The sequence below is a fragment of the Physeter macrocephalus genome, chromosome 20, assembly GCF_002837175.3.
Source record: "Physeter macrocephalus isolate SW-GA chromosome 20, ASM283717v5, whole genome shotgun sequence".
Classification (NCBI taxonomy): domain Eukaryota; kingdom Metazoa; phylum Chordata; class Mammalia; order Artiodactyla; family Physeteridae; genus Physeter; species Physeter macrocephalus.
This window is the reverse complement of record NC_041233.1, coordinates 33,410,299-33,437,814: the sequence shown is the minus strand read 5'-3', so window position 1 is coordinate 33,437,814 and position 27,516 is coordinate 33,410,299. Positions and strand designations below refer to the sequence as shown.

Here is a 27,516-nt window from a genome sequence, read left to right as displayed (position 1 = left end):
TAAGAAGAGAAATACTATGAAGAGAATCTATATCCTAGTTACAGTTAAACTAAGTTGTAAGCTTTATGTCTGGGTGTTTCAATCACTGAATCTCTTTCTGCCTCGAGAGGAGTCCAAGAACCTCAGATCCGAAAAGGATCCTCCACTTTCTTGCTCCCGGCCTTAGCACAGAAAAGTGTCTTTTCAAAAGGTAGTTAAATATCTACCTTTTTGAATGGAGAAGAATAGGGACTTCCCTGGTGGCACAGTGGTTAAAAATCCGCCTGTTGGTGCAGGGGACACGGTTTGATCCCTGATCCAGGAGGATCCCACATACTGCGGAGCAACTAAGACCATGCACCACAACTACTGAGCCTGCGCTCTAGAGCCTGTAAGCCACAACTACTGAAGCCCGCACGCCTATAGTCCATGCTCCGCAACAAGAGAAGCCACCGCAACCAGGACCGTGCACCGCAACGAAGAGTAACCCCCGCTCACTGCAACTAAAGAAAGCCCGCACGCAGCAACAAAGACCCAACACAGCCAAAAACATAAATAAATAAATAAATTAAAAAAAAAAAAAAGAATGGAGAATAGTCCAGAGAATCCATAATCGAGTAATATAAAACAATTTACATGACTAACAGGATATTCACACTAATTGTAGTTACTAACAGAGGAGCCACAGTTCACTTCAAATAGCCTTTACTGAGTATCTATCTTGATGGCTGCCAGATGGTTTTGATGGCCACTGGAAATTCTAAGACTTGGTCCCTGATCATAAGAAGTTAGAATATACAATCCTGAGGAAGGTAACTCAGAATGTAAACTGAGCAGAAAATCCAGACTGTTCTTTCTCAACCATAATTTTAAGTTAAACTTGTCTACAAAATACAAATATAGATTTAAAACTAAACAAAATATATTCCCGATTTAAAATTAGTATTTTATTCCTTAGCTTTCTGCTTTGCATTGGACTTTGCCTGTATGTGCTCTGTTCAAACAAAGTGCTATTGAATCAGAAGCCAGGTTCTACCATCAGCTCACCATGTTGTCTTTGGACAACCACATCATCTAGCTTTTCTCCAAAAAAAATGAGAAGACTGGGGATGATTAAACTTGAAAGTTTCAAATAAAAGTGAAATTATATGATTATGTAAATTGCCATTCCTTATTTCTCACTTAGCCGAAATTATAGTAGCAGCCACTGAGGACTGAACACCTACTATGTTTCAGGTATTAAATCACTCAATTTACAACTACTAACTCTAACTCTCTCAACAAACTTACAATGTAGGTACTATAAAAACGAGGAAACAAGCAGAGAGATTACCAAATATCACATAGCTCATAAATGCTGGGGACTGTATTGAGACCACCATGCAAAATCACACATTTTTTTCCTCTCAGAGAAGTTCCTATTATGTACTATTTAAACCATTATTTCTCCACAAATCTAAGTAGACATTAGAAATTCAACTTTACTTTAAAAATAAAGTCAATCCATTTTGCAATTCAAAATATCAGAGCTGAAAATGTTCACTACATACTAACCTGATGCAGCAGCCATTTCAGTTTGAGTAACTGAGTTTTTACAGCGGTGCAATCTTGAACCATGTGCCGGAGGGTCATCTCATCCAGTATCACTGTATTTTCTGGTACATCTACAAACATCTTCTGAGCCTGGAAAAAGGGGGTCCCTCCATAGCTTTCAAAATGACCCAAAGGAGATTCTCTATAGGGAGAGCCTCTGGAAGGGCAGGGGAAGAAGTTGGAGGAAAAAGATACACAATATAATTACAGACAAATAAAGGTTATAAAATTATTACAGTGATTATTATAAATCATTTATCATTATCACAAAGCCTTTGACTTTTACTCACTTCAGATACTGAATTTGTTTCCACTGAAAAGTTCAATCAATCCTAGTTGTCATTAACACAATTATCATCTGCACTCCCTCCTTTTGTGTATTTTACACATTGGTTAAGTAAATCTTATTCCTTAGGAACTAGAGTAGAAACAAAAACCTCTGAGGAAAGGCCTTGCCTGGAAAAAATTATACTTACTTTACTTTTCTGCACTGATAATCTGATCTTTAGCTCCTAATTTTAATTACGCTCTTAAACTTCACACCTTTTTTAGCTGCATAACTATGCTACCCTCATTAATTCCCAGTTTGGACACACCCCTGGACTCCTATGCCTTCAAAGTGCCAGCAGACAGTTAAGACAGATACACTGTTATTCTTTTGTTTTTACATTCTTGATAAACCATCTTTTCCAATAAATATTAAACAAGGTTTTACAAAAGGCTTCTACACACCACATATTTCCTAATCTTAAACTACCTTAAAAAAAAATCTACTCTAAAAAAATTTAAGCTTCCCTTTAGTTTCATGCAATAACATACATGCTGAATAAGAGGGAAAAAAAAAACAACACAACTAGGGATAATGTGTTTCACGGACGTGAAAAACACAATGTTTTAACTGGAAGTCATAGCTATAGCAATTTTAAAATTACTGCATTCACATTACACATAATTCCAGGTGGTTTTTAAGACAATAACTTGTTTTATGTGTGAAATCTCAATATTTAAAGTAATACATTGAAAAAGTATTCTCTCCAATATTACGGCTACATTAACATATTAGGATTAAAGTGAAATTCATGGATGCATTAAATTTCAAAAGTAGAAATACAGTTTCTATTAAATGTTCTAGCTTTTAACAAATATTACCAAATCTCTAAATTCTCAAATATTCAATATGAGCTTGGTTTTCATAAGATTATTTTTCTCTGAAGCTATTTCTCATACTTGATTTCAGGCCTGATCTTTCTTTTAACCAAAGAAGAGATTTTTAAGAACCTTTAAATTGCTGATCCATAGATAAGAATTTGTTCACATTTAATTGTTTTATTTTTACAGATTCAAAATATAGTTGAATTATTAAATTTCAAATACTGATAAATTATTAGTAGGAATTTACCATCCATAACTGAATAGAGAGTGATGAAAATTTTTTAAATAGTAAGACAAAAAGATAGAACCACCTGGCAAATGAATAGTAGAGACAAGTTATGTTTTTGGAGAAAAAGCTGACATACTTTGGGAAATTTTCTTGGGTAGGAAAGAAGCTAGGATGAACTATAAAGTGTGAGGTTTGAGTTGGACTGAAATGAAAGGTAAAGTTTTCTAGAAAAAGAAAATGAAAATAAATGGCACAAAAGTGCATGTTTTTCAGGGACAAGGAGACTCTTATACATGGCTTATGAGACTACAGACAGCCTGAATACAATTTATTCTTCAACTTCATCCTTCAATATACCTGCCTCCCTCAGACTGACTTTTTAATCCATAGCCAGTTACCTGAGACTGCCAAAGCACACGACAATCGCCCTCATCTCCAAACCCATGTCCTCGACCTCTCTGTACTCTTGGCCAATCTACCCATGCTGCCCTCCACAGCACACTTGATCTGGAGAATGACAACTCCTCTTCAATTTAAATTAGTTAGCTCTTCCTCATGGAGAGCTTCCTTAATCTCCTAAAACAGCACTTGGTACTTCCACAGGTGTCCTTATAGAGCCTTCTGCTGGACCCCATCACAGTACTTGCCACAATACATTGCATTCATTTGCAATCCATGCCAAATGATAAACTCTATGAAGACACAGACTGTGTCTTCTTTTTTCTGTCGGAAACGACTTTTTGTTTGTTTATTTTTGTTGTTGTTTTTATTGAATGAGTAACAAGTATAAATTTTAGCCACTAGGTTGGTTTTTCTTTTTAAGCTTCCGTCTCTGAGATTCTAAAATTCTTTAGCTGTGACATGAAAAGCACTACTTTAAAATTATAATCTGTAAGCAGTCATGTTAAAAAAGTTCCAGATAATAATCAAATTAAAATTACTTTTTATTTTACCAGGTAAGTAAGAGAAAAAGCAGAGAGGGAAGAGACTAAAGAAAACTGTTCTGTAGTCTACAGCATGAGAATCAGGAATACAATAATGGCTTATATTAGGTTTAGGCATAAATATGAACCACATACCAAGGGACTAACAAATTAAAAACATTTCAAAGGAAGTGTCAACAGGTCTTGATCACTAACTGAATATGGGGACAAAGAACTGGCATCTAGAAAAGCCACAATAGTATAAAAGAGACAGCTCTGGCCTAGGACTGAAGTTTATATCTTGGCTGACAGTAACTAGCTATTGCAAATACTTAATATCTTCGGGCCATAGTTTCTTTAGTTCTCAGTGTTGTCCAGTGCCCACCAAATAAAGTTCATATGCCTTAGGCTGCATTTGAAATACTTCCACCGTGAGATCCAAAACTAAACTTACATCTTCTCCTAGTCCTGATGCCCCTTAACTAGATAAAACTGTTTTATGACGCTTAACTTCTTTCACAGCATAAGTGAAAGAAATCTGCATAAATATCACCTCTAACTTGATGATAACTTGAAAATAGAGACTTATTCATTTTTATATTATTCAATTAATGCACAGATTATCTGAGTTCAAATCTCAGCTCTGTCACTCACTAGCTATATAACACACAGGGCAAGTCACTTTATCTAGGCTTCATTTTCCTGAGCTGTAAAATGGCGATAACAGTATTTATCTCATTAGGTTGGTATAAGGATTAAATGAGGTAATAATATATGTTAGAATGCTTGGAATGGTGCTTGACTTATAATAATTGTTAAATAAAAACCAATTACTATGTATTATTATTATCAATAATTTCTAACTTCTCTATATTGAACATTTTTTCTAACATAAATGTCAAAAGAATACTATAATGCCATATACCCTTCGCCTAGATTCCCCAATTGATAAATGTTGACACAATGCTTTAGATCTATGTGTATATTTGTTGCTAAACCATATGACAATAAGCTGGAAATAACATAACACCTCAATGAGGGCCATTTTAAGGTTGCTGGAAAAAAATGAATATAATTGAGAAGGCTCAGAGACAGAAGACAAAAACGAAACAGAAAGCAAATACATAACAGAGGTTATTTTCAGAAAATAAAAGGACACTGTTAAAACAGGAGAAGAAAAAAAATAAGGTAATGAAAGATAATGCAGATTTTGAAATTTCACATTCTGAGAACATGATGCAGTTCACATAGGAAAACCTGAACCTTTGAAACAGAATGAGAGGTAAAAACATGAGACAAAAGAGGAATTACTGGATGGAGGTTCCTTAAAAAACTAAACACAGAACTACCATATGACCCAGCAATCCCACTACTGGATATATACAATGCAATATTACTCAGCCATAAAAAGAAACGAAATTGAGTTATTTGTAATGTGGTGGAATGACCTAGAGTCTGTCATACAGAGTGAAGTAAGTCAGAAAGAGAAAAACAAATACCATATGCTAACACATATATATGGAATTTAAAAAAAAAAAAGGTTCCGAAGAACCTAGGGGCAGGACAGCAATAAAGACGCAGACGTATAGAATGGACTTGAGGACACGGGGAGGGGGAAGGATAAGCTGGGACGAAGTGAGGGAGTTGCATGGACTTATATATACTACCAAATGTAAATTAGATAGCTAGTGGGAAGCAGCCGCATAACACAGGGAGATCAGCTCGGTGCTTTGTGACCACCTAGAGGGGTGGGATAGGAAGGGTGGGAGGGAGACACAAGAGGGAGGGGATATGGGGATATATGTATATGTATAGCTGATTCACTCTGTTATAAAGCAGAAACAAACACACCACTGTAAAGCAATTATACTCCAATAAAAATGTTAAAAAAAAAAGAGGAATTACTGGAAAAATATCTCATGTTAGGTTAACAGTCATAAATTTGTACTTTTGTATAAATTTTAACAATCATGGACTTCTAGTAGGGAAATTAGATTATGAAAGCAACAAAAGACTCCAAGCTGCTTTGGCAAAACACTGGAAGGTTGGCAGTGTGTTTGCAAAGGCAGAACCTATGTGGCCAATCATAGGCCAAGACGGCTAGTGGATATGAAGAATTGAACCAATACAGGTATGGATGAAGGCAAAAATTATTTCAGTGGTTACAGAAGCATAAGAATGAAATGCCCACTATCATCAATATTATTTAACATTGTTCTATTAAGTACAGCCAATAAAATCAACAAGAAAAACAACACGATCAGAATAACTACAAAAGGAATTTTTAAGAAATAAGCTTTTTTAAAACCAATTCAAACTTAATCCATATACAGTAGCAGCACCTGATATTCAACCCACATACCTACTAGTCACATTGCTACATAATCAATTTATTGCAGTTTTAAAGTAATCTCCCCAAATTATATGGCTCTATCCATATATTTATATTCTTCACCACTACTATCAGAGCTTCTTGATTACTAAGATGTGTGATTTTTGTGCAAATCTTAAGATTTGTGATTCGTAGGTTAGACTGGTGAATGGAGATTGTGTGTGTGTGTGTGTGTGTGTGTGTGAGAGAGAGAGAGAGAGAGAGAGAGACAGAGAGAGAGAGACAGAGACAGAGAGACAGAGAGAGAGAGAGAGATTGAGATTTTTCTTCCTTATTTATTTCCTAATCTGAGTCACAGTTTGACTTCACAAAACCTTAGTTTCTTTTCTCACCATTAATAAAAATTGTATATTAAAAGTTAAACATGTATTTTTAACTTCTTGGTTACATATTTTTAATACTAGATTCAACATAATCTCAATTAAAATCCCAGCAAGTTATTTTGTGGGTAGCAACAAAATGATTCTAAAGTTTATATGAAAAGGCAAAAGACCCAGAATAACCAATACAATACTGAAGAAGAAGAAAGTCAGAATACTGACACTATCTGACTTACAGATTTACTCTATCAAGTGACAGTAATCAAGACTGTGGTACAAAAAAACAGATCAGTGGAACAGAATAGAGGGTCCAAAATACACCCATACATATGTATGGTAAAGGAGCAATGGCAATTCAAAGGAGAGAGGACAGACTTTTCAATAAATAGTACTGGAACAATTAGACATTCACACCTTCCACAAAAATTAACTAAACATGGATCAAAGACCTAAATGTAAAATGTAAAACTACAAAATAACAACGAAGAAAATCCAGGTGACCTTGGCAGTAAGTTTTTAGATATGACACAAAAAGTACAATACATGAAAGAAAAGACTGACTAGCTGTACTGCATAAAATTAAAAACATCTGCTCTGTGAAAAACATCATTAGGAGAATGAAAAGGCAAACCACAGGCTGGAGAAAATATTTGTAAAATATGTATCTGATAAAGGACTGGTATCTAAAATATATAAGGAACTCTTAAAATTCAACAAGAAAACAGATAACCCAATTTAAAAATGAGCAAAAGATCTAAACAGACATGTCACTAAGAAGATACACAGATGGCAAATAAGTATATGAAAAAATGCTCAACATCATATGATTAGAGAATTGCAAATTAAAACAACAAGATGTCACTACACACCTATTAAAACAGTTAAAATCCACAACACAATACCAAATGCTGACAAGGATGTGTATCAACAGGAGCTCTCACTCATTGCTGGAGGAAATGGAAAATGTACAGCCATGGCAGTTTCTTACCAAACTAAACATACCCTTACTATATGACCCTGCAATTGTGTTTCTCGGTATTTACCAAAATGAGTTGGAAACTTACCCACATAAATGTTTAGAGCAGCTTTATTCATAATTGCCAAATCTGGAAGTAATCAAGAAGTCCTTCAGTAGGTGAATGGATAAACAAACTGTAGTTCATCCATACAATGGACTTTTATTTAGTAGTAAAAATAAATCACTGTTCTTTAGTGATATAAAGCCATGGAAAGACACAGAGGAACCTTAAACACCTATTGCTAAAAACAGCCTATCTGAAAAGGCTACATTCTGTTTCCAACTATATGGCATTCTGTTCAAAAGGCAAAGCTATGGAAACAGTAAAAAGATCAGTGTTTGTCAGGAGTGTTGCCAGGGGGTAGGGATAGGGAGGAGAAGAAAGGGATGAATAGATGGAGGATGTGGGATTTCAAGAGCAGTAGAATTACTCTGTATGATACAGTAATGGTAGATATACATCATTATGCATTTGTCAAAGTCCACAGAATGTACACACAACTTATTGGTTCAAGGCATTTAAAATGAAACCTAATATAAACTATGAATTTTAGTTAATAATAATGTATCAACACTGACTCATTAATTGTAATAAATATTCCACACTAATGCAAGATGTTAATAATAGAGAAACTGTGCATAAGAGGTGAGGGAATGTATGAGAACTCCCTGTACCTTCTGCTCAAAATTTCTGTAAACCTCAAACTGCTCTAAAAAATAAGACAATTAAAAAAAATCCATGACAAAAGGAAAAGAAGGAAGTACTTACAGAATGGCAGAATAAATGATCTCAAAAATCCACTCCTCCATAAAAGCTCTGAGAATACTGGCAAATTTGTCAAAATCAACTTTTTCAGAGCTCTGGAATCGCTTGCAACAGCTGAAAAGCACTTACTGAAAAAAACCAGCTGAATCTCATGAGAAGAACAAACTCTGTGACATTTTAATTTATTCTATTTCCCTGCCTATCTTCCTAGCTCTGTGTTGGCTTCAAAAACAAAAGCTTTACAAGTACAATAGCTGTGAAATTCAGCAATCTCTAGGGGGTGGAATGGGAGGTAAACTGGGATTGGAACTCTCCAAAAAGCACCATTTCTAGAGAATTGTTACTATTTGACCTAAATGGCACCTCCCTAGAAAAGGCCCATTCTCATCAGTCGTTTTATTTGGCCTCATTCAGAGTTCCCTCAGTGGGAACAGCCTTATCTCTAGTACATTTGTTAAAAAAAAAAAAAAAAAAAATCAGTGGCAATTGTTTAAAATCTCAGCTGTCTAAGATGGCAATACCACTTGGAACAAACAAGAAGGTGACCAAAAAACTTAAAAGGAAAACCTGAGCAATGAGATGTACACAGGAGGCTTTGTAAAGCTCCAACATATTCCTGGGCATAGAGAAGGCCATACACATGTGAAAGCCAAGGAAATACCTGAGAAGGTCTTAATCCCTCACCTTTTGCTACCCTTGAGCCTCTGAGCAAGCAGGAAATGAAGGCTAAGGAAGTGCTGCAATCTGCTTATCAGGTTGCTGAAGGCACCCCTGAACACACACACACACACACACACACACACACACACACACACACAGCCCCTTGGCAAAAGGCTGGGAAACTTATTGGTGCAAGGTATTTAAGGAAATCGCTTTCTAATCATCAGCTCAACAAACTCCAAAATATGATAAACCAAAAGAGAGACACATCATAAACTGTCAAAAGCCAAAGAAAAAGTGAATCCTAACACAGCAAGAAAAAAGTGATTTATTATGTAGAAGACATGCTCAATAAGATTAAAAGCTGATTTTTCATCAGAAAGCATAGGGATCAAAAACATTAAAAGAAAGCCTATCAACCAAGAATCCTATATTCAGCAAAACTATCCTTTAAAATTAAAGAGAGGTGCTTCCCTGGTGGTGCAGTGGTTGAGAATCTGCCTGCCAATGCAGGGGACACGGGTTCAAGCCCTGGTCTGGGAAGATCCCACATGCCGCGGAGCAACTGGGCCCGTGAGCCACAATTACTGAGCCTGCGCGTCTGGAGCCTGTGCTCTGCAACAAGAAAGGCCACGTTAGTGAGAGGCCCACGCACCGCAATGAAGAGTGGCCCCCACTTGCCACAACTAGAGAAAGCCCTCGCACAGAAACCAAGACCCAACACAGCCATAAATAAATAAATAAATTTTTTAAAAAATAGAACATTTATTTTTAAAAAAATAAATAAAAATAAAATTAAAGAGAAACTAAAACATTCCCAGATAAACACAAACTGAGTGAATTTTTTGCTATCAAACCTTCCCTACAAGATATACTTAAGTTGGAGACTTTAATACCTCCTTCTCATTAATAGATAAAACAACTAGGAAGAAGGTCAGCAAGGAAACAGAAGACTTGAGCAACACTACAAACTAAGAAAACCAAACAGACATCCACAGAATATATGAGATTAAATTAGTAATCAAAAAACTCACTGCAAAGAAAAGCCCAGACCCAAATAACCTCAATGGTGAATTCTATAAAACATTCAATGAAGAATTAACAAAACTTCTTCACAAACTCTCTCAAAAATAGAAATGAAACACTTCCCAATTCAATTTATGTGATAATATCAAAACCACAAAGGTATCTCAAGAAAACTACAGACCAGTATTTGTTATGAATATATACAGAAAAATCATCAACAAAATACTAGCAATTTGAATCTAGCAACATCTAAAAGGATACCATGACCAAGAGGGATTTATTTGAGAAATGCAGGGTTGATTCAACATCTGAAAATCAAAGTCATACACCACATTAACAGAATGAAAGGAAAAATGATTATCTCAATAGACACAGCAATAGCATTTGACAAAATCTAATACCCCTTCGTGATTAAAAAAAAATACTCAACAAAATAGGAATAGAAGGGAACTTCCTCAACCTGATAAAGAGTATCTATGAAAACCCACAGTTAATGTCATACTTAAAAGTGAAAAGACCAAATGCTTTGCTCCTACTATCAGAAAGAAGACAAAGATGTCTGCTCTCATCACTCCTTAACTTGTACTGGAGATTCTAGCCAATTATGCAGGGGGGAAAAAAAGGGCAAGTATCCAGATTGAAAAGAAAAAGGTAAAACCATCTCTATTCTCAGATGACATATCTTATATATAAGAGACTCCTAAGGAACTAGGGAGTCAGAAGGTTAAATGAATCATGCACATGAACATTGGAGGCTACACTCAGAGTTGTAGCAAAGCTTACAATGAAGAGGGAAAGTGAGCCAAGGGCCAAGATTTTTGTGAGCTAGGGATTGGGACCATTAAGGAGGGGATGATAAAGCCAAATACCCTAAGTGTCAAATGAAAGAGGCTTAAGAACACTTCAGAGGGAAGACAAAGACCTCACCCCTAAACAGCACAGTACTAGAGTGCCTGGAAAATAAGAATCCTTCATATAAGAATGCTACTGAGGAATTAGTACATTTAGGAAAAAGTTACAATCAGGAGAATGTAGGTGAAGAAGTCAAGGATATGGGTTTGTTAAGATGTGAGAGAATTCCATATGGTTAATGGAGGGTGTAGGGAAAAGGGGAGGTCTGGGGAGAAAAGAGGAATAAAAGGACAGGCCAGGTGAAAAGAGAAACAGTACTGACAAAAATACAGAGAAAGTAGATCAGTGGTTCTGAACCACCAGTCCCCTGAGTTACAGATTAAGACATAATCCTGTAATTAATTATGACAACAATGGGAACTGAAGGACAGACAGGAAAGGGAACCAGCAACATTCAAGAAGTCATAGAATGAATGGGAAGAGGAACTTTTACACATGTAATAGTAAAAGGCCCTGGGGTTAGGACATCCAAATCTTTTAAAATCAAGGTATAGAAAGAAAATAATAGTTTTAAGGCTTGCTGGAGTAAGGCTTATCTTGGATGAGATTTCTCTCTCTACAACCCATCCCCATAACTGGCTCTGAGAAATCTAGAAGTCCCAAACCTCGCACAGCTACCCAAAAGCCTGAGGGGATCCATAAACTGGTTAACCTATAACTAGTCATAACAAACCAGTAAGTGTCAGTTCACTTGTTGGGAAGTTCTGCGCTGTGTCAGATTAGCAACCGCCAAGAGTTCTGTGCATTTCTCTGTCCTCATCGAGACTCACAAGTGTGGATGATCCACAAACCACTAGTCCCTCAAAATACACTGTGTAGAAGGGATTTGTCCTCATGTTTTGGAAAATGGCTACATATTTTCCTTTACCACCTTTTGCAACATCACAGTACTATAATTATATATTAAAGGCACTGCAGAGTCTACTATTTAAAAAAAAAATTAACTTCGATTAACTTGTTCTTCCTATACTCATCTGATCAGAGTCTCCCTTTTCTACACCTATTGACATCTAGGAGTACAGTTTTTGAAAAATGTTGCTTAACTTTTCTGACAGATAAATAATCAGTCTCAGCTTGATCATTCCCAGGGACAGAGACTGCTATCTCCAGGTAATTCATTCCATTTTGGATATTCTGATTAACAGTCTCACAAAGCTGAAATTTGCCACCCTTCATCTTAAAATGCATAGATAATTTTGCTATCTACAGTTAGAGATCACATTTATTCATTCCTCCAAGTGAACTACTAATTCAGCTATGAACCTAAGAGCAGTTCTCTGAAAATGTCACACTGTTTCATACATGGTTTTGCACATGCTATTTTTTCCATCTGAATACTCATCCTTCTATAGAAACTGATCCTCTGCAATTGCTACAGTCATAGTTATCAGTTCAAGAGTAACTTTCTTTATGCATCGCTACCCTAGACAAAAACCTGTATGCTCCTGGAGTCCTGTATACAACACTTTGAGGCACCTCTCATCATTACACTGTACTAATACTGCATTATAACTATCTACATACCTGTCTCTCCCATACACTAAACACCCTGGCAGCAGGAAGTATTTACTACTCATACTTGTATGGGATGGAAAAGGCACAAGAGTCTTCTACCTACCTGATAATTGCAATGATTCCAACTAACCTCACACAATGCATAATTCTTTTTAACCTCCTCAAAACAATGCTCCGAGAAGCCACTACCAATCTACAGCTTTCACCTCTCACACCATCTCCAAATTCATTCCAGCTTGAGAATTTAGCACAGAGCTCAACATACAGGTTCTCGAAAAATACTTGTCAAATGGTTGAATAAATCTTATCTTATAAGCAAAGTTCATATTTTAGGTAGGCTTCTAAATTTTCATAAGTTGGCCTTAAATTTACCTTCTTATAAACCAACCATCAAAGATGAAGGAAGCATCATCTTCATTATTAGCAATGAAGACTATCTTTACATCAGATTCCTGCCTGATAATACCAACTCTCTGATGTCCATTCCTAGCCCAGATACGAGAAACAGAACAGCCAAAATAATGCCTGGAAGGGTATATACTCCATACATTCTTCCAGATCTTCTAAATTTTATCCTGGCATCAAATTTTGCCAACAGAAGGATCTTTAGTTGGACCTCACTGTTTCATGATCCACCGTACAACTGCCTTTTCTCACTTAGAGTTTTTTGTAGCATGGATTGAAGAACATAAAGAAAAAACAGACTTAAGGAATTTATCATTATTTCTACTTTGGGAAGCTGTCTGAGACCTGTCCACTATATCACAAGGTATTCTCCTTATAAGAACTCATGCAAAGCAACTGCTTTCAGGTTTCTATCTCATAAAAGCAAATTAATTGAGAAACATACCCTTTATCTTATGTATATTATAAATCTTGTAATGGATCAAGTTTTGTTCTTTGCTTTTGCTTCAAGGAATCTTAATTTTTTTTTCTTACTTCAAGAACTATACAGTGCCTTAAGTTTCCCCCCTTCCATTATGTCTTTATCCCAATTTTATAATTTGTATTGTAAATGTGCTCCAAAAGGACCTCAAATCCCTAGGAGAATAAGATGACAGAGTAAAAAGGAAAAAAACTAATAACTGCCATCGGGTGCCTATAGTAAGTCAGACACTGTTCCAGGCACTTTTATCCCTGATCCTTGAACACTGAGAGAAAGGTATTATTAAGTATGTTTCACAGATGGTAAACTGAAGTAGAGAGGGGTTAAAAAATTATCTAAGCTCACAAACCTAAGTTGTACCAGGCCAGGGTTTGATCCCAGGTTTGAATGACTACACAGCCACACTATACATAAGGTCTGACCAAATTAAAGACTATGCTACACTTCAAAAAGAAAAAGAATTCTAGTATAGTACTTGAGGAATTTTAAAATTTCAATTTATTATATAAGCAAAAGAAGACAAATCACTTGGCACTAACTTTACACATTAATATCTTAAACATAATAAACTTCAACAAAGTCAACATCTCTGATCATTCCCAAATAAGAACTAGAAAATCACACAAAAATTTAAAGTTCAAACAGCAGAAAGAAATATTTATATTCATGACAAAGCTAACGAAAAAAGATTTGAGCCAAAAGAAAAAGAATTAGACATATTATTCCAAGTAGTACCACATATAACTTGAAATGTTTTTTGGTGCCTCTAAAAACAAAGACGAAAACCAGTTTTGAGGGGTGGGAGGAAATAGGATTCGAAACTAGTAAGATAGAAAATATAATTGAAATTAGACCCACCTGCTCAAGTCACTTTTTCCATAGTGATGATAGTGGTCAGGATGGCTGAGGTGGTAATGTTCCTGTCCACTCCACCTCTGGGGTGGCCTTTTCCAAAATCCTTCTTGAGACTGCCGAACATTTCTGTCTGATCGGTCAAAGCGGTTCATATTGTCACACTCCACTAGACAAATTCAAAAGCGAAACACTAGAAACATGTACACACACTCTATAAAAGCTAACTACTTATAGCTCAATAATTAAATGCTGCTGAAAATATAAAAGTAATATTCTAAAAATACCAGCCATTTATGTTAGCTAACCACAAAATCAAGATTTCCAGAAGAAAAATGACTAGTTCTTTCAGTGAAAACCGAACTTTATATTATTCAAACTGAAGTAAATTATAGAACTTTCATTATCACAGTCACTTAAGTAACAACAGTCCCACTGTTTTAAAACAAGCAAATTATTCTTGAAATCAACATTATACATTTTAAACACCAGTAGTCAGTTTTAAGTGGTTTTCATCATTATCAGTAGTTGGTTCTGACTTCAGAATGAAAATGACAAGAAAAAGTAGATTTTAAGTCTGGTAGAGAACTCATTCCTAAAAATGAATGCCACAATTAATTTTTACTGATTTCAAGAAGCACAAATTAACTCATCATAAACAAATCGTATTTTTTAAATTAAGCTCACAGTTTTAGAAAGTAAAACGCTCCAATCTGCCCGACAGTGGAGCTTGTTCAAAAATTCTAAAATGCCACTGAAAACAAAGCCAGTACTTTGCAGCAACAAACAGTACACTCCCTGAAATCCAAATGCCACAAAAACATGAAAAGAATTTCTTTGAAACACCCCAAGCTTCTCCTTCACTTACCCAAACACTTTTTCCTCACATATCTGAGCACTCACTAAGAGAGTTACTTTGTACAAGGGAGACATTGTGTCGCTTGCTGCCTACTCAGACATAGTTGCATACAAGGCACTGACAAACAGGCCTTCCTTCCTGCTCAACTCCCAGCCCTCCCTGTGGGAAGCAAGCCCAGTTTACCCTGTGACTCCATCTTCACTCAGTGCTTACATAGCCTCTGAGTTAAGACTGTTACTAAAAATACAACTAAACACTAACCCAAGGCAGGAACAGGAAAGGTTTCTCTAGTCTGAGAATTACTACATGAGAAAGTTCAAATCCTGCATGTTCAGAATCCATTGTGATAAGAAAGCTTTAGAAATCAACGTAATCCTCCCCAATTAATAGAAAAAACAAAACTCACTATTTAAATGATTGTTTTAACTTAACCTAAACCTGAATTTGATACATGGCAAGTGTTTAATTACAGTATACCAGAAAAAAAACAAACTTCCCCACTCCAAAAAAAAGGTTGATATAGTTAAAGTGTATATGTTCAATTCTCATATACACTGAACTCACTGTGAACACATTACTTGTATATGAGTAACAATTTAAATAAGGTTCTAAAAGACACTGAAATTTTGTTTATTAGAAAATTTCCATTAGAGAAATCAATTTGGGGAAAAAAATGATAGGTTTTATAGTTTAAAAAAAAATTTTTAAAGAAAAATTTTTTAAAGAAGACTTACATTTGAAATTATTTCTAACAATTTCTCATCATCTTATTGGGATAAATTAAGATATACATATTTTTTTTAAGTTCAATAAAGAAAACCGGACTGTTATATAAATAAAGGCATGGTGATCATTATGCTGCAAAAGTAAGGGGAGAATATAAGACGGCAAAAGAAAAATAAATTGAAAAATAATCCTAAGAAGGCTTAAAAATGCTTTTAGTTGACATTCACATTATACTCATAGACTCAGTTAAGTTCCTTAAGTATTTCTACATGGTGTTAAAATGTTACTTTAGGTTAAGCAATTCTATATAGCTGAGGAATAATCTATATCTACTTTTAAATCTGAATTCATATTTCTTCTTAATTCACGCAGGTAAAATTCCATTCACTCCCCAAAAAAGAAATTCTGTAATAAGAATCGGATATATAATTAGAATATCATCCACACAGTGCACTCAGAGTAATAAGAAGCAAACTAACCAGGAAAACAGGTCAGGAGATGGGGTTAAATGCTGTGGGAAACTATAATGCAGAAAATGATGCGCTGCTTTTGTATTTACTAAAGATTGTTGGTACTACACACAGGCTCCAAATAAAGCACTTTCATTGAAACATGAACTCAACCATCAGCGTAACGACAAATAGGCACCTGAAAGAAATATTTTCCATGACTACAAAACACTATTGTTAAAATTGGGACAGAGGGGGGCTTAAACTCTCAGAAAAATGTCTCCTCCAAAACTCTGAAGGAAGGAAGGGTCCTGCTTATATTACTACCTGCAGTACCCATCAATCATGTTTTGATACACTTTAAAATGTTACTAAGAAGAGAATGCAAAATAACATTAGTGGTGGTTTCTTAGAAAAGACTAAGGGCAGAGCGAAAGAAATAACATAGAAAATAAAATGGAAAGCCAATAAAATTACAAGACGGAGTTAATTTAAAGCCAGTTTCCAGAGCCAATGAAGGAACAGGACAAACAAGACTAAGAAAGGAAATAAATCCTTCTGAATGTGTAATATCATAGGGAAGGATGAGGCAAACCTAAAGGCTTTCCAAAAAAAATTTTAACCAATATGCTGATCAAAACTATCTACACACCAGATTTGACCCTAATTATCAGTTTAGGAATAGAGAATAAATAAACGCCTTCTGAAGGGGTTTTCTAGCTCCCAAAGTAAAAGGCAGATTTTAGTAGGTTTTTTACTATGAGTAGGAGACAGAATTTTCAGGATTTCTACCCTGTGATGAGGGAAAGAGAATCTCTAACGCAGCTAACTGAAAGGTATGGGATATGGAGATGCCTATGTCTAACACTCATCATACCCATTACTTCTGATTTGATAAAGAACGAAATATGACACCAAAAGTACCCTAGATTCTTTCTAATAACTTAAAGTCTTAAGAAGATAATGGCTGACGCAGGTAGTATTCCTAACTATGACTAACAAACTGGCTATGAAGATAGCAGGAAAAAATTATACATCAGAAAGTCTGGAAAGAATGTGTCATGCAGGAGGTTTTACAATCTGAACAAGAAAGCTTTTAAAATGAAATTTGGTTTGAAAGAAGGAAAGCTCATGTTAAAAAAAAAATCATGAAGTTGTTATTACTAAACGCCATTACTACTGAAAAAGAAAGATAAATTTCCAGAAGAAAATACAGTAATTGGAAAGTGGTAAAGGACAATACTACTGACCTCATATGACTATATCTCAATAAAATGTTTAGCAAAAAAGTGGCCTTAGGAAATATATTAAAAACATGAAGTAAGTGCAATTTAATAGGCACCATAATTTGATGGGGTAGGATTCAGGAAGTAATTAGAAAGACATCTTTTTCAACAGAAAAGTTTAAAGCAGAACGAGTAGAAGAACGATCACACCTAAGAAAATTGATACTATGGAAACTTCATAAACCTAAGGATGATGCTATGAACGTGCCAAATGCTAGGCTTTAATCTGTAGGCAATGAGTGACCATTAGAAGTTTCTGAGCAAGAGAATAAAACAATACAACTATGCCTTTGGTATAACCAAATTGTTTATATGAGAGACACTTTAGAACAAAAAGCAAGCAAATCTCAAATACCCCGTGGTCCGCTAAAAGAAATTCAGATTCCAAAATTTCCTTAAGAGATTCCTTGACCAAGGTAAAAGAAAAATATAAAAGAAAATGATCTCTCTTTTTAGATCCTCCCAAATTGCTACTCAAATCTAAAGTCCTTTTTCCTTTTATTCCTCTTCCCTCATTCTATGTTCAATTTCCCTCCGCCCCATCTCTCCCTTTAACCTCTTTCCCTACCCCTCAAGCTGACCAGAAACCTAAAAAACTCTATACCTCTTAGTTAACCTTCCTTCAGAAGACGGAAAATTCCCTTAAGGTTGACTTGGATCTGGTCTCATCCTGAGCTGAGAGCCATAGCTACAGACTTTCTAAGGTTTAAACAAGACTGGGAGAAATTTCCAGAAGAATTTAGAATACTTTTAGCAATTGATAATCCAGGGCCTCCAGATCTATACCAATTAGTTCATACATTAGAAGGAAATCTAGGTGCATAGAAACAGAATAGAAAAAGCACAGTGTGAAAAACCTAAAGTTGACTTAAGAACCCACGATTGTGTAGAGGAGGAAAGTTTTTCTCAACTCTCTTAGGGCCTGAAAATAAAACTGACAAGATAGATTAATGGAAGAAAAGCATACAAATTTATTTAATATGTGACATGGAAGCCTTCATGAGGAAGTGAAGACCCAAAGAAACAGTTAGACCTGTATATTTTCATGCTAGGCTTGATGAAGAGTAGACAGTCAAGGAGGAATGTTGACAGGTTAAGGAGTCTAAGTGTGGTAAACTGGGGGAAACTTTAGCAAGGCCTGTTTGTTAGGATCTTCTTGGTCTAATTGTCTTCAGAGATAAGGATGCTCCTTTCCTCTAGGTATGGGGAAGGCACCTCTCACATGACGGTTTTATGACCTGTTTCAGGGAAGATGGGCAAGAGGGGAAGGAAATCAGAGTGACTTTTCTGCTTCTGCCATTTTCTCAAACTCCTTCAGCTTAAAATATTCAATATGCCAAGGTGCCATATTTTGGGGTCGTGTGTCCTGAACTCCATCAATTGCAGAGGAAATCAGAAGTTAGAAAAGGACTTTCAGAGGCTGTCAACAAAGTCTTTTCTGTGAACGTAGACTGGGCTCTGATTCAGTTCTGTAAGCAAAGGAAGAATAAATCCACTAGAGATTTCACAGATAGACTAACACCATCAGATAGCATTCAGGAATAGATTCTGAAAGAGATGTGACCTCATCTCCCTCCTCACTTGCCAGACTTCCAGTGCTTGGAAAGAGACTTAGAAAAAAGCAGAATAAGACTCAGAATAAAATGATGTCCTTCACATATAACGAGATGCCTCCACCCCAGTAAATTAAACACTGGAGAAAGGAGTCTCTTGATACACTTATAGATAAATAGCAGGGCACTGAAAAACTGTCTTGCATTGCCTAAGAAATAAAAGAGAAAAAATAAGTGGGTGATTAGTCAAAGTGTTCTGAGGGAAAAATCAAGCACCCAATTTCAGGTTTTACCCTTAAACTCAAAGAAAAAATTTTCTAAACAGTAAAGGACAACCCTGCAAATATATTATTGATATAGGCACTATAATATCAACCTTAAACCCTGTGACTATTATATAACCTCCCCCTCACTGTCACTAAACCACCCAGTGTAGCTATCTCCAATAACTCAGACAGTTCCCAAGTCCTAGTCCATAACTGTCCAAGAAACATTTGACCAACAAACATTCTTTCCTTGTCTGTGTTAACACATATGCTACCTTAATGGGTACACAAATGCAATTGCCAGATAAATATTCTCTTCATGGCCTCTTCCTTGAAATCCCAGATGAATTCCCTATTCATAATAAAGTCACAGCAAACTTGTGTCCAAATCAAACCCAAACTAAAGATCTCAACAAGGTGCCAGTCTTCTTGTTGACAAAAATTCCACTGATATTGGCAGAATTAGTGGGGCTGAACCCATAAACTCCAGAGTGATCCATCCAAAACTCTACCCAAATTTGCATAATAGCTTCAAAAACCAGAAGCTAAAGGGAACTAAAACCAATAGTCTAAGTATATTAGAAGACTCCTTAAACCTTGTACTAGTCCTTGTAACATTCCTATCCTGCCAATAAAAAAACTCAGCGGCAGTGGGTATAGTCATTCAGGACCTCAGACCTATAAAAGAGAATAGTCATTCCCTCCTTCCCAGTAGTACCAAATCTAAATACTGTTTTATCTTTGGTGCCCCTGAAGGCTACATATTTTAGATCCAGGTTCTGCTTTCTTCAGTGTTCAATTAGCTCAAAATAATCAATACTTGTTTGCCTTCTCCTAAGAAAATCTATAATATATGTGAGATGTTATACCTCAAGAGTTCCCTCCTACTTTTCACAAGTCCCCAACCAAGACCTCAGAAACTTTAAATTGCCTTGTGATTCTATTTTTACCTAATATATGGATAACTTTTTGTTGTGCTCTAAAGATGAGGCAGGCTCTAAGACCAATGCCTTCTCTCTACTTCCTGGTTTAGCTAAGGTTTCCAAAGAGAAGTTGTTATAGTTCTGTCAAAGTAAAATGCATTAGATAATTTATTCCACGGAGGTAAATCCTTCATTCCTCACTACCAGCCCTTAAAACTTCACATTAAATCTCCTGGATCATAAAGTCTCATTATTTTTTCCCTTATAATCATTAATGGTTTATGTTTTTCTTCTGTGTTCTAAAATACTTTTCCACTTGATCTAACCAGGCCACTAATTCAGATGTCAACTATGCTTTCTGTCATCGATTGAACTGTTTTTGTTGGGAAATCTTCTTTTATAATAAGCTCCAGAAAGCACTGTGCTGCAATTGAATCTCTCTAAGCGCTCTCATTATTATCTCTTTCGGCCACTCTAATCCCGGGAGTTCTGCTGTTTTCCCTGTTCCTCTTCCTGGGTACTGGCTGTGATTTTTCTTTCTCAGTTGACTAGAACTCAGCACTTATTGCTAGAGTATCCCAAGTGACAGCAGAACCACAAGAAGATGCAACAGTCTCTACCCCTGTGGTAGAGTAGATACTGTTCTCAGCTCTACACTCTGTCCCTCAATAGACTTATACATCCAATGTCCTCTGCCGTAGAGGTTCGCACTGTGAATATACTTCCCAGTCGCACTGGTCTTAGGCTTGGCCATTTAACTTGCTTTGGCCAACAGAATGTGGGCAGAAGTAACAGTGTGCTGGTTCTAAGTGAAGACTTTAAAAGATACTATATGCATGCTTCTCCTCACCCTGTTGTCCTTCTGCCATCTGCCATGAGTACAACCTGCTCCAAGGAGTCCTGGTTTCAAAATGAAGAAGCAAGGAGTAGACCTGAACTCAGTCCCACAGCCTGAGCTGTCCCAGCTAATACAAAGATCCATGAACGAGAAAAATAAATGTTTATTTTGAAAGCCACTGAGATTCTAAGAGTGATTATTATACAGCATCCTGGCAGCAGGGGAAAAGAAAAAACAAACAAAAAAACCCTGACCAATATGACAAAAGTGAACAGCAAGCAGGCTCCTTGTACCTTGATGAAGCACTAGAACAACCAACCACCCTCTCTGAAATATCCTTGCATTTTTCTAGCATCATGTATAAAAAAGACTTCACTACCCTTTTTAGTTCATCCCTGGCCCCTGGAAGGCCCAAGAAACCTGGCAAATGTTGACTAACAGGGAATCCACAGCTCTCTAAGATTCTTCTTCCAGGAGGATCCTCATTTCAACCCTTGCCCCAGAGGATTCCTAGGCTGGTCTCTGGTTCCTGACAAGTCTTTAAGACAGAAAATCCTTCAAATGCTATGGCAGTGGGGGCAAGAGCACCTAGGCCTCTCTTGCACATGGATTATCTAAAGCCCCACTCCAGCAGTTACTGGGATCCAGAGATGAAGACAGACCAGATTTGAGAGTAAAAAGGATAGAATGATTCATTCAGGTCACCATTTTCCCAGAATTGATTTTTTAAAAGTATTTATTAACTTAATGGTTTTTGCTGCTGTTTTACAAGTCAAATGATATCTCTTTTTCTCTAAATTTATGTTTTCTTAAAATCAAAATGAGACAAAGGAATAAAAAATTGGATGAGACAAAGGGAAAAAAGGACAAATCCTATCTACCAGATACTTTAGGATATAGGTATACAACCTTATTGGATCATACAGAGTTATACCTAAGACCTACAAAGTCAGGTTTTAAACATTTAAATAATTTTGCAAATGAACCTGTTTAACATCACTTAAGATAAATTCTCAGCCTGGAAAGGCTACCACCATAGAGATAAGGAAGTCTGTAAATAACAAATACCAAATTGGATATAGTCAAGTAGCTCAACAATATACTTCAGAAGGTTCAATATTGTCCCCCCTACCATTCTCAAGAGGTGCATCCTCAGGCAGATCCACATCAAGCATAAGGTCATCATCCTCAAGGTCACATGATTCAAGATTATTCAGAATATCCTGTAAACAAAAGCAGAAAAAAATGCTATAACCTAGCTCAGTGTAATCATCATTTTTGAACGTCACTATATGAGAATCTTATTTTACTCAATGTTTGTGTGGTTAAGAATAGATTTTAAAGATAAAATTTTTAAAAAAAGAAATAGATTCAACTGGTTTACTTGGTTAAGCTATTTGTAACATCCTTTTCCCAGTCTTCTCCCCCACCAGTAGATTTTTATTTGTATTTTTTTAAACTTACACAGTGCTCACTATCTGCAAGATATTGTTCTAAGCACTTCACAGATATTAATTGATTTCTTTAGTCTTCACTATGATTTAGTGACTAGTATAATCTCCGTATTATACATGATGAAACTAATGCACAGAAAATCTAAATCCCTGGCCAAAACAGAATGTGAACAACAGGAGGTCAATCTCCCGAGTCCATGCTTTTAACAACTTCCCTGCTAACATGAATAATCAAAAATGGTAAGCAGGTCTTCCCTGGTGGCGCAGTGGTTGCGCGTCCGCCTGCCGATGCAGGGGAACCGGGTTCGCGCCCCGGTCTGGGAGGATCCCACATGCCGCGGAGCGGCTGGGCCCGTGAGCCATGGCCGCTGAGCCTGCGCGTCCGGAGCCTGTGCTCCGCAACGGGAGAGGCCACAACAGAGGGAGGCCCGCATACCACAAAAAAAAAAAAAAAAAAAAAAAAATGGTAAGCAATCTCACAGGATGTATTCATATTTGGTGTGGGAGGTGGTATTTTATTATCTCTAGGGATCTGACTACTTATGTAAATTAATGAAGTGAGTCTAATGATGTCATTATTACATTTCCTTTCCTGAGCCAAACACCGCTGCTACTACTACTTTCAGCACCACTACTACTTCCTGGTTTACCTTAGTTTGTTCTTTCTCTACAGTAGGACTGGACCACTCAAATTGGTTATAAGCAGTCCCTCCTGGGTTCGATTTGCAATCTTGTTAGCTATTATCTATCCTTAGAAAAGTACTGTTTTGCTTTAGAAGACTCTTATTCTGAAGTCTAAATAACTAAATAAACAAAAACTAAGTTTAAGGTAATGAACTCAGTTTGACCTATAGCCCACTAGTGAATCCCTCCAATCCAAAAACTGATCTAATACTGCAAGATCTTGCCTTAGTATATACAAGTAAAAAGATCACAAATTCACAAATCTTTAAATGGGACTGAGAGATTATGACCTTGAAAAACACTCACAGAAGGGGAATATCTACTTTATTACAGATAATATGAATAAAATTAGAAGTGTTCCCTATATTGGATATTCCACACAAATCTTTTCAATTTTGTGTTAGGCCTTCCTTCCAGGATCCACTGAGAACTAAGAGTAATTGGAATAATTGTTATTATTTAAAACGAACAAAAAACTGCATAATTATTTAACCTTGGCATAAGAAAAAGGTATTTTGCAGAACCTCTTTCCATTATGAAATATTTGCTCCTCTTAAAACAGTCTTCCTAAAAAAATCAAGGAAAAAAATGAATATGAAAAAAAAAAACTGGCAAAGGCCATAATGGACAATTCACAAAATAAATAGAAAATAAACAGCCAATAAATACAATGTAGGAAAGAATGCTACCACACCAATGTGGATTTATCATGATTTAGAGGAATCTAGTATTCCTCTAGAATACTAGAGGAACAAATCTTCTGGAAGCCAATTTGTTAAAATTTAGCTAAAACCTTTTCTAAAAAGGCAAAGTCTTCCCTCCTAAGAATTTATCCCTTAGAAACAGACAAATGCAAAAAATATATGTATAAGTGTGGTTATTGTAGCATTGGACAGAATGGCAAAAAAAGTAGAAATGAGCTAAATGTCCAACAACAGAAAAATGGTTAAACAGGAAGTATGATATAGTCATACAACAGAATATGATGTTGTTCTTAAAAAAAGATAATAAAAATATATTTACAGACATAGAAAGATGTTAATTGGGGAAAAATACGGACTAGTTTGTTTCCAATCTTTTGCTCTTACAAATAATGTTTCAACGAATCCCTATATGTCAACATTAAATTGAAATAAATGAATCTGTATATCAAGTTGATGGTATAACACTCAGAGAGAAACTATTTCAAGTGGGGGAAAAAAATCCTCAAACTATTTTCAGTAATTACATTACAGATGGTAATAATGGTGTTATTATTCTGAGACTTGTGTATATTGGTATTTGCTGAAAAATGGATGCTCTTCTTAGGAAAAAGAAAATAAAGACGTAAAAAACAATGAAATTAAGTAAAAATTCTATGCTATGTTCCTGAGTATAAGTGGGCAGTATCATTATGAACACAAGATGTTATTCATCTTAAAATAAAAAATACATTTCTTCCACTGAAAAGGCCTACATGTTAACTGGAAAAAAAAAATCACATCTCTAAAACAGCATATACAGAATTATCCATTTTATGAAAAAAACACTGTATAATATGCATTGGAAAAAACTTAGAAGAAAACCAAAACACAGGTTAACTATTTTAGGATTATGAGATTTTTCTTTTTCTCTTCTTTTTTATTTGATTAGTGTACCTGTATTTTCTCATTTTCTGCAATAAGTATTATAACTTATATAATTTTACTCCTAAAATCATATCTTCAATTTAAAACATTTGGCTATTTGTATGAACATGTGTGAAACAAGATGATGTTGGGCACCCCAGGCCAAATCTGACAACTAAAGACACAGCAAAGAATCAAAGGTGGGGCTTCCCTGGTGGCGCAGTGGTTGAGAATCTGCCTGCCAATGCAGGGGACACGGGTTCGATCCCTGGTCTGGGAAGATCCCACATGCCGCGGAACAACTGGGCCCGTGAGCCACAATTACTGAGCCTGCGCATCTGGAGCCTGTGCTCCGCAGCAAGAGAGGACGTGATAGCGAGAGGCCCGCGCATCGCAATGAAGAGTGGCCCCGCTTGCCACAACTAGAGAAAGCCCACACACAGAAACGAAGACCCAACACAGCCATAAATAAATAAATAAATAAATTAAAAAAAAAAAAAAAAAAGAATCAAAGGTAATAGAACCTCATTTTCTAAGTCCAAAGTAGGGCTTGCTGAGATGCACCAGTCAGCAAAAGGAGCACTGTCAACACTGCCAAAAAGGTGCTCAACTTTTAATAACTAACTAAACTCTACATATGTTTTGTAGGGTTTTCTGTAGGTTTCATTTCATAACAAAGATTTTAAAACACAGTCTTAGGGAATGGGAATGAGCCTGTTCTAATGAATTCAAAAGTGGCGAAAAAATTGTATCACTTTGAGAAGTTACTAAGAAAGCTCAATGGAAAAGGAAGGGGGACACAGTTAGCAATAGTTACAGAAAGGGAAAACCATCCATATTTATGCTTCAAGTTAACACTCATCAATAAATCATTATATATGATATTTCAGAAATCTATCTAGACACATGGAAAGATGCTCGGTAAAATGGTGGGGGGGGAAGCAATTATATATGTACAATATGACTTCATTTTTAATGCTGAAAAATACATTTAAATGTCTGAATGGTGATAAACCAAAGAATTGTTATTATTTTCCACTATGTGAGACAACATGTGCTTATGTTCTTTGTATTCTTTTTGATTTTGACTTGTTACACTTTTTATGATTTTGTAATAAGGACATACTGCTTTTATAATAAGCAAAACTTCACACTGAAAAAGGTGAACCTCCCTTGGCAACAGCAGGGAAGTTCAAACCACGCAAATCTAGCCTGCACGTGGGAATCCTCAACCCAGCCCACCCCCTAACCACAATAATAACCAGAGCCACCTGCCTCTCCCTCTTCACTCGAGCCATTCTGGACTAGTTTGGGTGTCTGTCCTGGTGTTCCCAGAAAGTCTCACTATGTGAATAATAAATGTTTTCACATTCTCTCGCTACATGTGTGGCACCATCTTTCTCGACACTGAACAAATCTGCGGGGAGGGGAGTTGATCCTGCCTCCATGTGGCAACCACAAGACACACCATCAAAAATTCAACACAGGGCTTCTTCCCTGGTGGCGCAGTGGTTGAGAGTCCGCCTGCCAATGCAGGGGACACAGGTTCGTGCCCTGGTTCGGGAAGATCCCACATGCCGCAGAGCGGCTGGGCCCGTGAGCCACGGCCGCTGAGCCTGCGTGCCCGGAGCCTGCGCTCTGTGATGGAAGAAGCCACAACAGTGAGATGCCCGTGTACCACAAAAAAAAAAAAAAAAAAAAAAAAAATCAACACATATGAAAACCAATATATGCAAGGCACAATTCTGGGTACACAATATATTCATGTAAAAAGACAATCCGTATCTTGAGAGTTTGCTAAACTACTCCATGATATTGCTGCCTTGGCATCCATTTTGTGTGACCAAGAAGTCTGCAGGGGCCTGCCCTAGATAACAGTTCCAGAGTCACAAGCAAATGTAAATTCCTAACAGGACTTCTCCAGCAGCCCTTGTGAGCAACAGTCTCCTCTGCCTCCCAGGGACTACCCCTTGTGAAACCTTAGATAAGACCGCCACCGAACTTACCAAAACCCTGCACTCCTTGGTTTGAACTGCCCAATCAAGGCTTAGCCCAAGAACCTAAAAGCACTCCAGCCATGGACCCTAATAATAAAAGCATGTGCCCCAGGTTCCTGCCACTCTGTTTGCCCTTGTATGGCTCCTCGAGGCATGACACATTTTCCCATATGGCCCCTGCAGGCATGCCATGTACTTCCTCCAGGACCTGAGAGTAATAAACTTCTCTATTTCTATTTCCCTTGTGGCCTTTTGTTGAATTGGGGTTCACCAAACAACACCTTGGGGCTCTACTTAACAAACGTTAATTTAACAAAGTCACAACAACCCTCCAAGTTTACTTGTCTCCCCTCAAACAGACAATTCCTTCACTGTATGGTATTCCCAAGTGCCATGAGGGTATATCACATGGATATATATCTTGGCAAATCAGAGCCAATCTAAAACAAATTCAATTGCAACAAAAAGAATAAAATACCTAAGAATAAACCTACCTAAAGGGACAAAAGACCTGTATGCAGAAAACTGTAAGATACTGATGAAAGAAATTAAAGATGATACAAATAGATGGAGAGATATACCATGTTCTTGGATTGGAAGAATCAACATTGTGAAAATGACTATACTACCCAAAGCAATCTACAGATTCAA

At 36.4% G+C, this 27,516-nt stretch overlaps 1 protein-coding gene across 11 annotated transcripts in view; it reads right to left on the bottom strand.

Moving 5' to 3' along the window:
- The window catches only part of CCSER2 (coiled-coil serine rich protein 2), a 155,201-nt gene that overhangs the window by 62,372 nt on the left and 65,313 nt on the right, over positions 1–27,516 (bottom strand). For 10 of the 11 annotated variants that reach the window (XM_007104043.4, XM_028481602.2, XM_028481603.2 and 7 more), the window contains 3 exons: positions 22,256–22,346; positions 14,230–14,392; positions 1,534–1,729 (listed from right to left, as the gene is read on the bottom strand). In XM_007104043.4, the coding sequence (XP_007104105.1) occupies positions 1,534–1,729; positions 14,230–14,392; positions 22,256–22,346 (450 nt within the window). Of the gene's footprint in view, positions 1–1,533; positions 1,730–14,229; positions 14,393–15,091; positions 15,209–22,255; positions 22,347–27,516 lie in introns of those variants that run through there. The other variant, XM_007104049.4, reaches the window with a different exon arrangement.